The 11,701-nt window shown below is 39.2% G+C and overlaps 1 protein-coding gene across 1 annotated transcript in view; it reads right to left on the reverse strand.

Annotated features, from left to right (window-relative positions):
• The window catches only part of CHAT (choline O-acetyltransferase), a 28,624-nt gene extending 16,929 nt beyond the window's left edge, over positions 1-11,695 (reverse strand). The window contains exons 1-6 of the mRNA XM_010074769.1: positions 11,686-11,695; positions 9,402-9,593; positions 7,049-7,167; positions 5,580-5,633; positions 2,727-2,907; positions 1,560-1,737 (exon numbers count right to left, since the gene is read on the reverse strand). Coding sequence (XP_010073071.1) covers positions 1,560-1,737; positions 2,727-2,907; positions 5,580-5,633; positions 7,049-7,167; positions 9,402-9,548 — 679 coding nt within the window. The 5' untranslated portion in view covers positions 9,549-9,593; positions 11,686-11,695. The remainder of the gene's footprint in view (positions 1-1,559; positions 1,738-2,726; positions 2,908-5,579; positions 5,634-7,048; positions 7,168-9,401; positions 9,594-11,685) is intronic.
• Between the last annotated feature and the right edge of the window lie 6 nt (positions 11,696-11,701).

Here is an 11,701-nt window from a genome sequence, read left to right on the forward strand (position 1 = left end):
TCCCTGCCCAGTACCGAACAGTTGTGGAATGACCCTTTCCACCTCACAGTGCTTCACTAGAGGCTTTTCTCCTGTTGCATAAACATTTCACCACAGATAAGAATGAAAAAAGGGCTGCTAATAATCATAATGTATCCATGTGCAACAGTGATGCATTATACTGTAATAGAGGAGCTGTGCTAATACGAGTGGTCTAGGTTGGGATTCCTGCTTAGATCAGAGACAGCTCATGGTGCTGTGATATTTGATAGTGCAGAATCTTATTTTTCAGCTGCATAACTCAGTTGGTTTGCCTCCTCATTAAAATGAATATTTCAGCAAATGCCAGGCAATTGAAAAACACTATAGAGATGGTTCTGCTGGTTTTTGTTGATTCGTCTTTTTTTCTTTAGGATTATGTAGGCTTACAAAGATGATTTTACTGCAGGTTTCAAGGTATTCACTGTTTTACTTAAAAGCGTGGCATGAAAATAAATTATTAGATGTTTATCTCAGTTTTCATCAAAATAAGGAATCTTTTTTTCTCCTGCTTTAAAAATAAAAGATGGGGATGGCAGAGCCTGCAGATGAGACTGGTACTATGTAGTAGTGGTCAGGACTCTCTGTGTGTGTGTGTGTGTGTGTTTATCTATATAAAGTTATTATAAGCACAGATAAACTTGAATAAGAAAAGGGAAAAATATTCCTTGGGATTATAAACATATTTTGAGGCTATTGGCAACTCTTGCATATTCCAGGGCATTGGTAAAACCACAATATTTTCTGTAGCATTGCTGAACTGGGGATAAAGAGATGGGTTAACTTTTTCAGGAGGGGAAAAAATGAATAGTTCAGTCATCTAAAATGGCAAAAAGAGGGTGTTTCCATCACATAGCTTCAGGGTAAAATAAGGTGTGAAGTGATAGAGGTGACTAATCCCACCCTTTATTGTCATCTCTTTCAAAGTCAGGCACTCCAGTACACAAGTCCAGCATACAAGAAATCTAAATGGTGCCTGTTCTTGGAAGAGAGAGAGAACTATCCCCAGATAATAATTGCTGTCACCTTTCCTAGGTACTTACTTAAGATTTGGACGAGTCAGCCCTGCTACTTTCTATTTTTCTCCGTTGACTCAAGAGAGTACACAGTTAGATTCAATAGAAGTTTAACTTGTAGATGACTTTGTCAGATGAGAAGGAAAATGTCTAACAGTTGCCAAAAGCTAAGAGGATACATCATTTCTATTGGTACAAAATGGATGAGAAGAAAGAGACAAATCACAAAATCTGATGTAATGTAATTTATGTGATGAAAAACAGAGAATGGAGTGAGAGCTATTTACATGGCATAACACTTAAACATACATTGCCAAAGGGTCAAACCATATCTGCTGCTTCCCTCGTAACACACATCTGAACACTTACAAGTATTGAGTTTCCTCTTGCTAGAAAAAATCAGTACTGAGGTTGCACATTCAGTCCTATATTTGCCGTAACATTCACTCCCAGCAAAAAAAGGCAATGATGGTGAGGAGGAAAAGGAAGAAGATGATGGAGAAAGCTGGGATTGCTGCCGCTAACCTTTCATGAGGATCGTCCTGGACTCTGCCCATTCTGTTCTTCCGTCTGTTGTCAGCAGGCCAACTGGAGGCAGCATTTCCTCTTCATTCTCTGCCATTTTGACTATCTTTCGTAACTGAGTGAAAAGATCTCCCTCACTGAGACGACGGAAATTAATGACAACATCCAAAACAAAAAACTGCAAAAAAAATTACAGAAGTCAGGAGAACAGCCACAGATGTGTTGGACCCTTACTGGTCCAACATTTTGCTTTCACCTGGGTAGGTGCTGAATGCTGAGGTCCTGCCTGGAGAGCCAGGCCTGCAGTCAATGGAGCACAAAAACACTGTGCACTGGCCCAGGCCTGACCCCTCCTGTGTTTTTACACCAGTGTCACACCAGTTGCTATAGGTGACTTATATTGTGCATTGAGCTCAAATAAAACATAGATTATTTGAATAAGCTTAAAAACACCTGAAGAGATAAAATCAAGAAGTATGTAAATAATTTCCATGGTATTATTTGTTTAAAAATAACCTAGAGAGTCTAGAAAACCTCCCATTGAGGTGAAGAAGAGGACATCCTGGAAAAGGGGCCAGTGGGATCGACCCCTTCATTCCAAGGGGGCCTGCAGGCACAGCTCCAGTACTACAAATAGTCAAGCTGGGCTATAAGGTAGTGTGCCCAGCCAGTATACTCTGCTGCTCAATGACATTTATTGGTTGGTTCAGATTCAAATGCTTCAGTATTAGTGCCTGCACCTGTGCTAACTTCTTCAGGCATAGCTTAGGCCCTCCTACGTGGAATGGTGGTATATATGCCGTGAGTTGTGTGCCAATACTTGACTGTCAAGAGAAGAGTATTTCCAGCAAATGCACTCTCATAAATTTTTTTTTCTCTGTGGTTTCACGTCTGTTTAATAAACATTTTTGTTTGAATGAGAAAGTAAATGAATTCTGTCACATTCCTCCTTTTTGCATCACTGTACTTGGAACATAATGTGGGCTAAGGACAAAAATGCTGCTGAAGCATCTTTTGGAAATACTGACAGCAAATGCTTCTTAAAAAGTGAGCTCATATGTAGAATGTTAATTGTGTTTCTGAATAGTGAATAGATTAGGCTCTTCTTCAGTGAATTTAAGCAAACTAAGAAATATAGAAAGGTATAGAAAAAGAACACTAATTTACCTGATTGTTACAAGCAACAATGATGTGCTCTGGCTCTGGCATTACACTGCTTTTCTGGGCCACAAGGGTATCTTTGGTATGTCCTGGAAGACGATAGGAAGAAAAGAGTCCATAGTATTGCTTCATACAGAGAGGATGACCAGACAGCTGTCCACGAGCAAAATCAACAGGTAAAGCATGTCTGGAGAGAGAGAAGGAGAAAAACAAAGCCAGAGGAAGAGAGGGAAGAGAGAGAGAAAGGATAAGAAATCTAATCTGTCCTTTGTTCTGTTACAATTAGATCAGGTATAACACAAATTGAATAATAAAACGAGATTACAGTATAAGGGAAATAGATGAATTCCCATACCAAAGTTAAATACATCATTCCTGGCAGCTTCATGCGTATTCATTAAGCAATTGCATTATCATCTAGTGGAAATGGAAAGAATAGCAGGTCACGAGCAGCTTTGCAATGTGCATGGGAAGCCTGCCTAGATGGGACCCCGGAAGCTTGCCAGGATGGAAGTCAGCAGGGCAGCTGGAAAAGACATAGAACCTTGGAAAAAAGTACTGATGAAATTCACTGCAGTGGCCCTGTACTGTGCAGAGTGGTTAGAGAGTGTGTGAAGAGGGCCTTGCCTGATAACCAGGAACAACTTAGGCAATACAGAGGGCATTTCTGTTTCCACAGAGCCTTGCATGTGTGCTAATCCTTACTTAGACCTAGGGGGGAACAAATGCTTAAAACCCATTCCCTTTTCATTGTAAGGCAAGTGAAAACAACACCTCCTAAAAGGCTTCTTTAGTGGCCAGAAAAAAAAAAAAAAAAAAAAGAAGTTATCACAATTACGATTATGGATTGTAAAATATCCCACTGATACTGCAGCAGGAAAATAATAGTGCTGTCACTCGGGAGAGGCTGCAGAGACCCCAGGAGAAGATCTTGTGGTTCAGAGATTTTCCCTCAGCAAAAGAGGGCTGAACTTCCAGCCTGCTAGTGAGGGGCAGAAGCAAAGGACACAACCAGGGTTACCGATATGGGGTAATGTTTTATGCTATTTTATCTAGTTTAACTGTCTCTTTGGAACTGTTGCAGTTCCAAACCAGGGATATTCACTTTAGTTCCTGGCTCTCAAATTCTCTGTATCACTTATTTCCTTGTACATGTGCTTAATCTTTTTTTTTCTTATCAGCAAAACAAGGTTGTAAGTGTTCTCCTTCTCCCACATTTTGCATAATGCAAAAATCCTCTTATATTTAACAGAGTTTCAAAGAGCATCTATGATGATCAAAAAGAGTGGAAGAGCATGGTAGATTTAGATAAGACAATCTGTAATTATAGCAGTTAATAAAGGGGTTATTAAGTCTGACTGATGGCCCCAGAAAATCTTATATTGATTCAGGAGATGTCTGTGTAAAATCTTATAACTCTTTTATGTGAGCAAGTTAAGCTTTGTTTGAAATATTTAGTCCTGGCAACTGCATGGAATATCTGCACAGTTAAAACTAAACGCCTGGGTTTGGACTGGAATATTGTGCATCTGCATGTGGAATGATCCAAGAGAAGCTAGCAGTACGCTCACTGGTGGAAGTCCTTAACTGCAACAAGGAACTCGTAATTATACAGGAGAGGTGATAAGCAAACAGTAATAACAATACGAGGACACAGTAGTGAGAAAGTAAATTATTATTGATTTAAGGCAAGCCAATCTGATCACAGGAGTCTTTGGATCTAGAGTAGCAAGGTCAAAATAATAAGAATTTAAATTACCCTTTGAGCAATGTGGTTTCTTAATGTTATCTCAGATGCTGTCATATAAAGATGCAATAAACTACATTAGTATGCAATAGAACTGCCCAGCACACTAGTGCTGGTGTATGCAGTTGCATGGTATATCTTGGACAAAAGCATGTGTTCTTAAATAAGTACTTCTTCTACACTTTCTGAGTAACTGTCAGACTTTTGAAGTGAAAAATCAAACAGCCCCTTCCTCTTTCTCTTATCTAATTCATAGATGATAGGGACTTTGTTGTTTGAATATGGACTTTGCCTTCCTCATACAAATAAGCATTGGTTAAAGCATATCACATAGGCCTCTTGTATTTCCAGACAGGAAAATGACCCCTTCCCTGCTATGGTGCGGTGTTTGTGGTCCGTGGCTCTCCACTCTTTCTGTTCTTTGGGGAGCAGTGATTTCAGTAGTAAGCTCAGAACATACTAGGTGAGGTTAATAAATGCTATGTAAAATGCTATTGTGAGCTACCTCATACCTGACTTAAAGAATAATGGATTTCCCCTGTGTTTGTATACAGAAAGTAAAAATGGCATAAGTAACCTCTTATTTTTACTAGCCACTGAACCAGCCTGTCTGTGATGAGGCTTCCTTCTCCTGGTGGGACATGTTATTTATTTTCTGTGGGGATGGAGGAGGAGGGGCTGATGTTATATATGGAGGGTGCAGTACGTGGAGGAGGTGCAGCATCCTGGTAGATGTCCAGTGCTAGGGAAGGAGTGCAGGCTGTGTCACCACAATGCTGCTGCTCTTTGGGTCTGGGGAGCACAGACCTCCTGGCGTATTCTCAACAGCTCTGTTAGGCAGATTGTGTGTGGCCTTTGGGCAGCACTGCGCATGCTTGAGTGATGACTGCCAGGCACCAAAAAGGATCCTTCTCCAACCTGTTAGATTGCAGTAATAAAGCACAAAGCGCATAAAACAATTGCTGAAGCACTTGCCCCGAAACATGCTGAAGCCCCAGCCCTTCCAAATGGTGGAGGGGTGTGATGCAGCCTGACTTTGGGCATGTTAGAGCACCCTTGAATCAGAAGCCCTGTGGATGCTCAGGCAGCAGTTCTCCTTCCAAGCTACTTACGTGTCCAGTAAAGCTTTATAGTCTTGCACTCCTGAAATTAGATTGGCAGCAAACCTGCAAGTAGCAGATAGAAGTGACATTAGTCTTTGTTATTTGGCAACGCTGGGCTGTTTCCGTGAGACAGAGGAGAGCCTGAATGATTGATAACACAGGACAAGGAGAGAAAGTCTGGCTTGGCAAGAAGAACCCCCTGCCCCCACCCAAGTCCTAATTCATTCATGTCAAGACAAATATGAAATACTAGAGATTGTCCCCTCAACTGGTTAAACAGGCTACTGCGGGAGGAAGCCCGAAAGCATTTATTTAGAGAATGAGAGCAGAGGCTGAATATTTAATAGAATCCTTAACATGGGTTTCAATATCAATACTCATAAGCTGTCCAATTTATTAGAGTACTTCCTGTCCTAAGCAGATATCCTTTATGCAGAGCTGTGGACAGGTGTATTATTTCCTGGCACTGACCATTTGCACTATGCCTGAATGGGAGGCTCCGAGAAAAATATTTCCTTGTTAAAGCATGTGCACTAGAAAATACAAAGTGCAGGTTTTTTGAAAGCTGTGTGCACAATAAATTTAGTCAGTAATGAATGGAAGCATTTATAGTTACGTTTAAAGTAAAGTAAAAAGATACATTGGCTGTCTATGCAAAATGTTAAAATAACACATATCAGCTTCTGGCTGTTTTATAATAGCATAAATTCATGTGCAGTTAATTCTTTCAGTAATGAGCAGCTAGAGAGTACTAAAAGCAAAGAGGAAAACTGCACTACATATGAAGGTGGATTTTATCTGGTTCACTGTTTTAAATGTTTTGGCAAAGGTTGAAGAATGGAATCTGTTTTAAGGGTGTCTGGAGAGGTATACTCTGTGCTAGGCTACTTGTTTACCTTTTCACTTTTAAAAAGACTGTAATTGCACATAACAGCTCAAAGGAGAAATGTCAGTTCAGAGATGGGAAGGATGAGCCTGGGAAAGATTGTTCTTGGTGGGGGGAATGATTTCTGAATTCTTATTGTTAGATCCCCTGTGTATCTGGTGCCCATCTGGGCACCTGAGAGGGACAATTTAATGCCAGCATGGCCTTTTCAGTTTGCAGGGTGGATACAAGTCATAGTGATGGCAAGATTGTTTTTCTTTAAACAATCTAACAGAAATTAGTGTTTCTTTTTTCCATCACAAAATGGTTTACTTGAATTATACAATGAAAAGCTTTGCAAATATTCCTTTAAAAAATTATAAATCACATGGCATTTTTTTCATGCAATAAATGGAACAGTAATGACACTTTTATTTCTGAGTGTCAGTATGAGTAACCCCAGAAACACTGCCCTCAGTCAGCAGGCCTAGTAGGAAATAATATAATGGTTACAGCCCTTATTTTTTAATTAAATTTTATAATTTTTTTGCAAAATAAGTACATCTAAAATATCCTTTTATTTAGCAAAAGCTGTGAAGCTGCAGTACATTACCTCAGCTGGTCATTTACATTGTTGAAATACTGACGAGCAAAGATAATTGCTGGGCTTGAATTGACTGGAAGAGCTAGCCGGTTGTTGAGGTACATGTCATCCAGCCAGTAGTTAAGCACCTAAGGGAAGAGGACATGAAATCTTAAAGCTATGAGCAACATGCGGAAAAGCAGTCTGGGGATGAGGGGAGAGTGCTTGGTCGTTCTGGTGTCAGGCATAGGCTCTGATTAATGGAGCCACTAAGCATTTTCAGTCTGGGCTCTGTGACCTCAGCTCAGCTGAAATCAGACACAATTCCATAATCCTATTTTTCAATCAATGGCAAATTACAGTGTGTTCCATTAAAAAGTAAACAAGCCCCATATTGTGGTGGTTTGGGTATTTTGCTGTTTGCTTCTCTCTGCAACAAAAAAATGTTTGAGTACAACTTGCTAACTGCTGACTCTTGAATAGTGATCAGGATATATTTAAGAGATGGACAGAATTTTACTAACCAGGGCTTTCCTCAGAGGGCTTAAAATATTTGTCAATAATGCCAAGATGCTCTGTTGTTAGCCATCACATACTGCCCTGTAGCAAGACAGAGTGGGACAAGAATTTCCCCAGCCTAATGGTTTGGTCCTGCAGATAGTGGCATGTGGATAGGGCCCCTGGAGAAATTCCTCAGTGTCCACTGACACAAATGCAGATTACTGATGCTTGATCCAGACAGACACACATATTTCTAACCATTTTTATTGAAAACACAGATGTATTGTAATGACATTCCTTTTTGTTTGAGCAGAGTTTGAAGAATCATTATTTGGAAAATGGAGGCTTTCATTAAAAGATCAAATGGTTTTTCTGAGTTTAGTGGGCATGCTTTGCATATAGTAACTATAAACAACAATGAAATTATGCAAAAATAATTATGAATGCATGCATCAGTTGAAAAAGTTTTCCTCTGAGATATTTCATTGCTGTTAGAACAGATGCTTCCCCCACAGTCTCTGGAGTCTTCAGGAGAACAGGCTAGAACTGTACTCCTGGCAAGTTAAATCCCAAGTAAGAACATTTCCAGTTTATCTTAAGAATAAGGTACTTAATTTTATTAATTAGTATTTAAAGTTGAGATGTTTCAGAAAACCCTTGTACATCCTTTCTCTGTAATTTTCATGCTGTAAGTGGTTAAATGAACAATTGTCTCCTGGAACACTATTTGTTGTCATGAACACTATTGAAGCAATGGTTAATTTAGCCACTAAAACCATTAAGTTCTATATCAGAATAACAAAACAAGATGGGGCAGCATTTAGTGGATCCCTCAGACTGTGGCAACAAGCAGTTCAGAAATAAAGCACTCCTTTTAAAATACAAGCACTGCCAGTACTGTAGCCTTTCTTTCTTTTTTTTTTTTTTTTTTTCTAACAGCAATTTGATATCAGCAGTGATTTGATGGAGTTTTTTTTGCACGTCACACAACTGCAAAGTTAAGGGAGAATGACACTTCCCCGGCATTAGTAGCAAACCGGCAGGATTTCACTGAACGCATGAAACCATTCAGTGTCTCTCTTCCTTTCTGGGATGGAAGGACTTCAACAAAATCAGTGTTCTTAGTTTTCAGCTGCAATATTCTAACATGGTTAATGCAGGCAGGATGAACTGTGACTTTGTGGAATGATAAAATCTATCTATTTTATCTATGACTTATTTAATTTTCCTATCTTGGGAAGCAGAAAGCTGGACTTTTTTAAAATGCTACGGTCTCAGCATGGTCTGTATGATAGATACATATATGTGTACATGTGTGTATATTTTGCAAAGTAAACACTTCAGGTTAATTACATTGTTATGGTGTGACAATGAATGGCAAATAATAGTTTAATATAAAAAGAGTAATTCCTATCCTAGCGTATTCCATTTCAAAATAATTTGACTGGATCATAGCTTTGGCTAGATGGGTATGCAAGTCACTTTTTATAGCTCTATCAGAACATATTTTTCATTCTAATAAAAACTCTAAATCCTATTATTAAAGGGCAAGGAAGAAATTACATCCAAAAAGGATGTAATATAGTGCTTCCTACAGGTAGAGCTGACACCTGTGTGCATGCACCTGAGGTGCATAAATTCCTGCATTTATGTCAACTAACTGTTGATCTGAAAACATAATAATGACATGGATTCTGATATTGTTTGAAAATTCTAGCCTAATATGTCTGAAATACACATTCCCTTTGGTAGAATCTGAAGTGACTCCTGTTTGCATTGAATCACTGAAAGAAAGCAGTGATCACATACAGAACATTACAAAGAGTTTGTAAATGGGCATCATCCAACACAGCAATTATTTTTCTCTTCTGCATTTGCTTACCCAGTTTGTTGTCTTTTCCCTTCTTTCCTCAAGGATTTGCTGCAAGGATTCCCCCAAGCCTCCTGAAATTCCAAACTGCTCCACAATGACCTTGGTCTTTCTAAATTGCTCCTCTGTCACCAAGTGTTTCATGCACTGTAGGTACATGTGTAAGGTCTGTTGCAGTGGTGGGACTGGAAGTTTTGGCAATGCCTAATCATGAAAAAAAAAAAAAAAAAAAAAAGAGAGATTAGCAAGTAATTCTACTTGTTCCCAAACTGTCCTTTTTTTTTTTTTTTCCTTCTGTTGCTGATTGATAGATTGCATCCTTTTTTTAATCCATTTATTCTGTTTTAGCAGTTGAGATGCCTGATTACTGCAATTGCTGTCATTGTGTGACTTCAGTGGAATTTCATTAGGTCTCAAAGTGCCTGGATTGTAGGACATGGCATACATGTAATGCCGAAGCAGTGGTACCTCTCCAGTAGCTCTATTTGTAGGCCTTTGGCCAGTGAGGATTTCAAATGGATAGGCCAGCAAACTAGTGGAAAACAGGAGAATATTCCTCAGTAAAAATGATAGAAATCCTAGGACAAACAGGCAAATAGGCATGATGCAAGTATGTAGCCTGAGCTAGACTCTAGGAAATCTTCAAATACATTAGACCATAATAAAATAATGTATTAAGAGAAGGTATTTAATCAGTAAAATAGCTTGTGGGTTGATACTTGTCTGATTGGTAATAAGGCTGGTTATAAAATTGCGGAAATAGAAAACATGCACATCTACCTGGTTATTAGCACTGACTGCATATAATCCTTAACAAACTTGTGTTTTACCATGCCAAACCTCTACTGTTGGCCAGTCTGGAACCCTTCGAGAAGGCTTGACAAAACATTTCTGTTTATACTTGCTTTATCCTTATCCTGTTTGGAGCAGGAAATCCATAGTATCTGGGAAGAAAACAATCTCATGCTGTCCATGCAATTAAGCTTCCCTTGTTTTTTTAATGTAGAGTTAATTAAGTGAAGTGTAATTAGTCATTTAAAAGCCAGAAGAATTATGGAGGCAATGGGAAAATCAAGCAAGGAAGTAACCCATGAAAGACTGGGACACTGTATGTGGCTTTGATGCTCTAAGCATGGTTCCTCAGGGAGGTGGACGTGTCTCCCAGTTGAGAAATGGTCATCTAATTCAGCTGCGCTTGTTCATCTAATTCAGCTGTGCTTGTCCATTAGTGGTTAGTGTAGACCATAAACTTTTGGAGGGTTTATTTCTCTAGTTTGATTTTTGCCTGTCTCCTAAATAAGGTAAAGTTCAGACTTCTTTACTCTCTCTTGATGTAATAGACATTCATTTTCACAGGGTCACAGGACCATAGTGTGATTTTGCTTGGAAGAGATGTCTGGCAGTCACCTAGTCCCACCTGCTGCTCAGAGCAAGGCTAGCTGCAAACTCCTTTGCTAGTGCACGCAGGGAGGGAGGGACTTGAGGCAGCGCTCTGAACAGAAGGCAGGGAGAGGGTGTCCTCTGACCTCAAATACCAGCTCTGCCTTTTGATATCCACAGAAAAGTTAGTGCTGCATTATGTTTCCCTGTCTAGAAACCAAAGATTTCAGATACTCATAGAAAGTGTCATAGGATTACCTGTTATTAATGGAAATGCAAATCCAATTTAGCCTGCAGTGCGCCCTGGGGCTCAGAAATAAAAGAATGGTAACAGTACAGTTTCGAGCTATGTTTAGTCAGGGCATCTCTCTGCTGTCATTGGTTTCTTGGTCAGTGGAAATAGATGTGCCAAATGGTATTTCTTTTTAATATCTGGCTTTGGGCTTATCTTTCTGGGTAAGGTTACTGTACAGTTCATGACTCTACTTAGGAAAAAAGCTTTAAACCCAAAGGGTCGATGACTTACAGGCATACACATCCGGCACCTTTTAAACCAGCTTGAAAATGAATCACATGTGATGGTTTGATGGTTCTGTACTATTAAGAAATAATTATATGCCATCTCTGACTGTGTAGTAATGCATCTGCTGCTGTGTAAAAATATTTCACTTACTGGAATTCCTCACAGGATGTTGGGAGGAAGAGTGTATTTGGATATGAGAAGCAATAATGTTAGATCAAAGTTCCTGATAATAAACTGCTGCAGGATAACTAGTGTTCCCTCAGCTCTGGAACAGAGCTTAGTTTACAATTATTATATTATTTTACATTAATTTATAGTATTAAAAGGTGTTAATTCATGTATCTTCAGCCTTTTCTTCTTTTTTTTTTTTTTTTCACAGAAACAGTCACTTACTGTCTCATCTTTACTG

This window comes from Pterocles gutturalis, unplaced genomic scaffold, assembly GCF_000699245.1.
Source record: "Pterocles gutturalis isolate BGI_N339 unplaced genomic scaffold, ASM69924v1 scaffold40772, whole genome shotgun sequence".
NCBI classification, from domain to species: Eukaryota; Metazoa; Chordata; class Aves; order Pterocliformes; family Pteroclidae; genus Pterocles; species Pterocles gutturalis.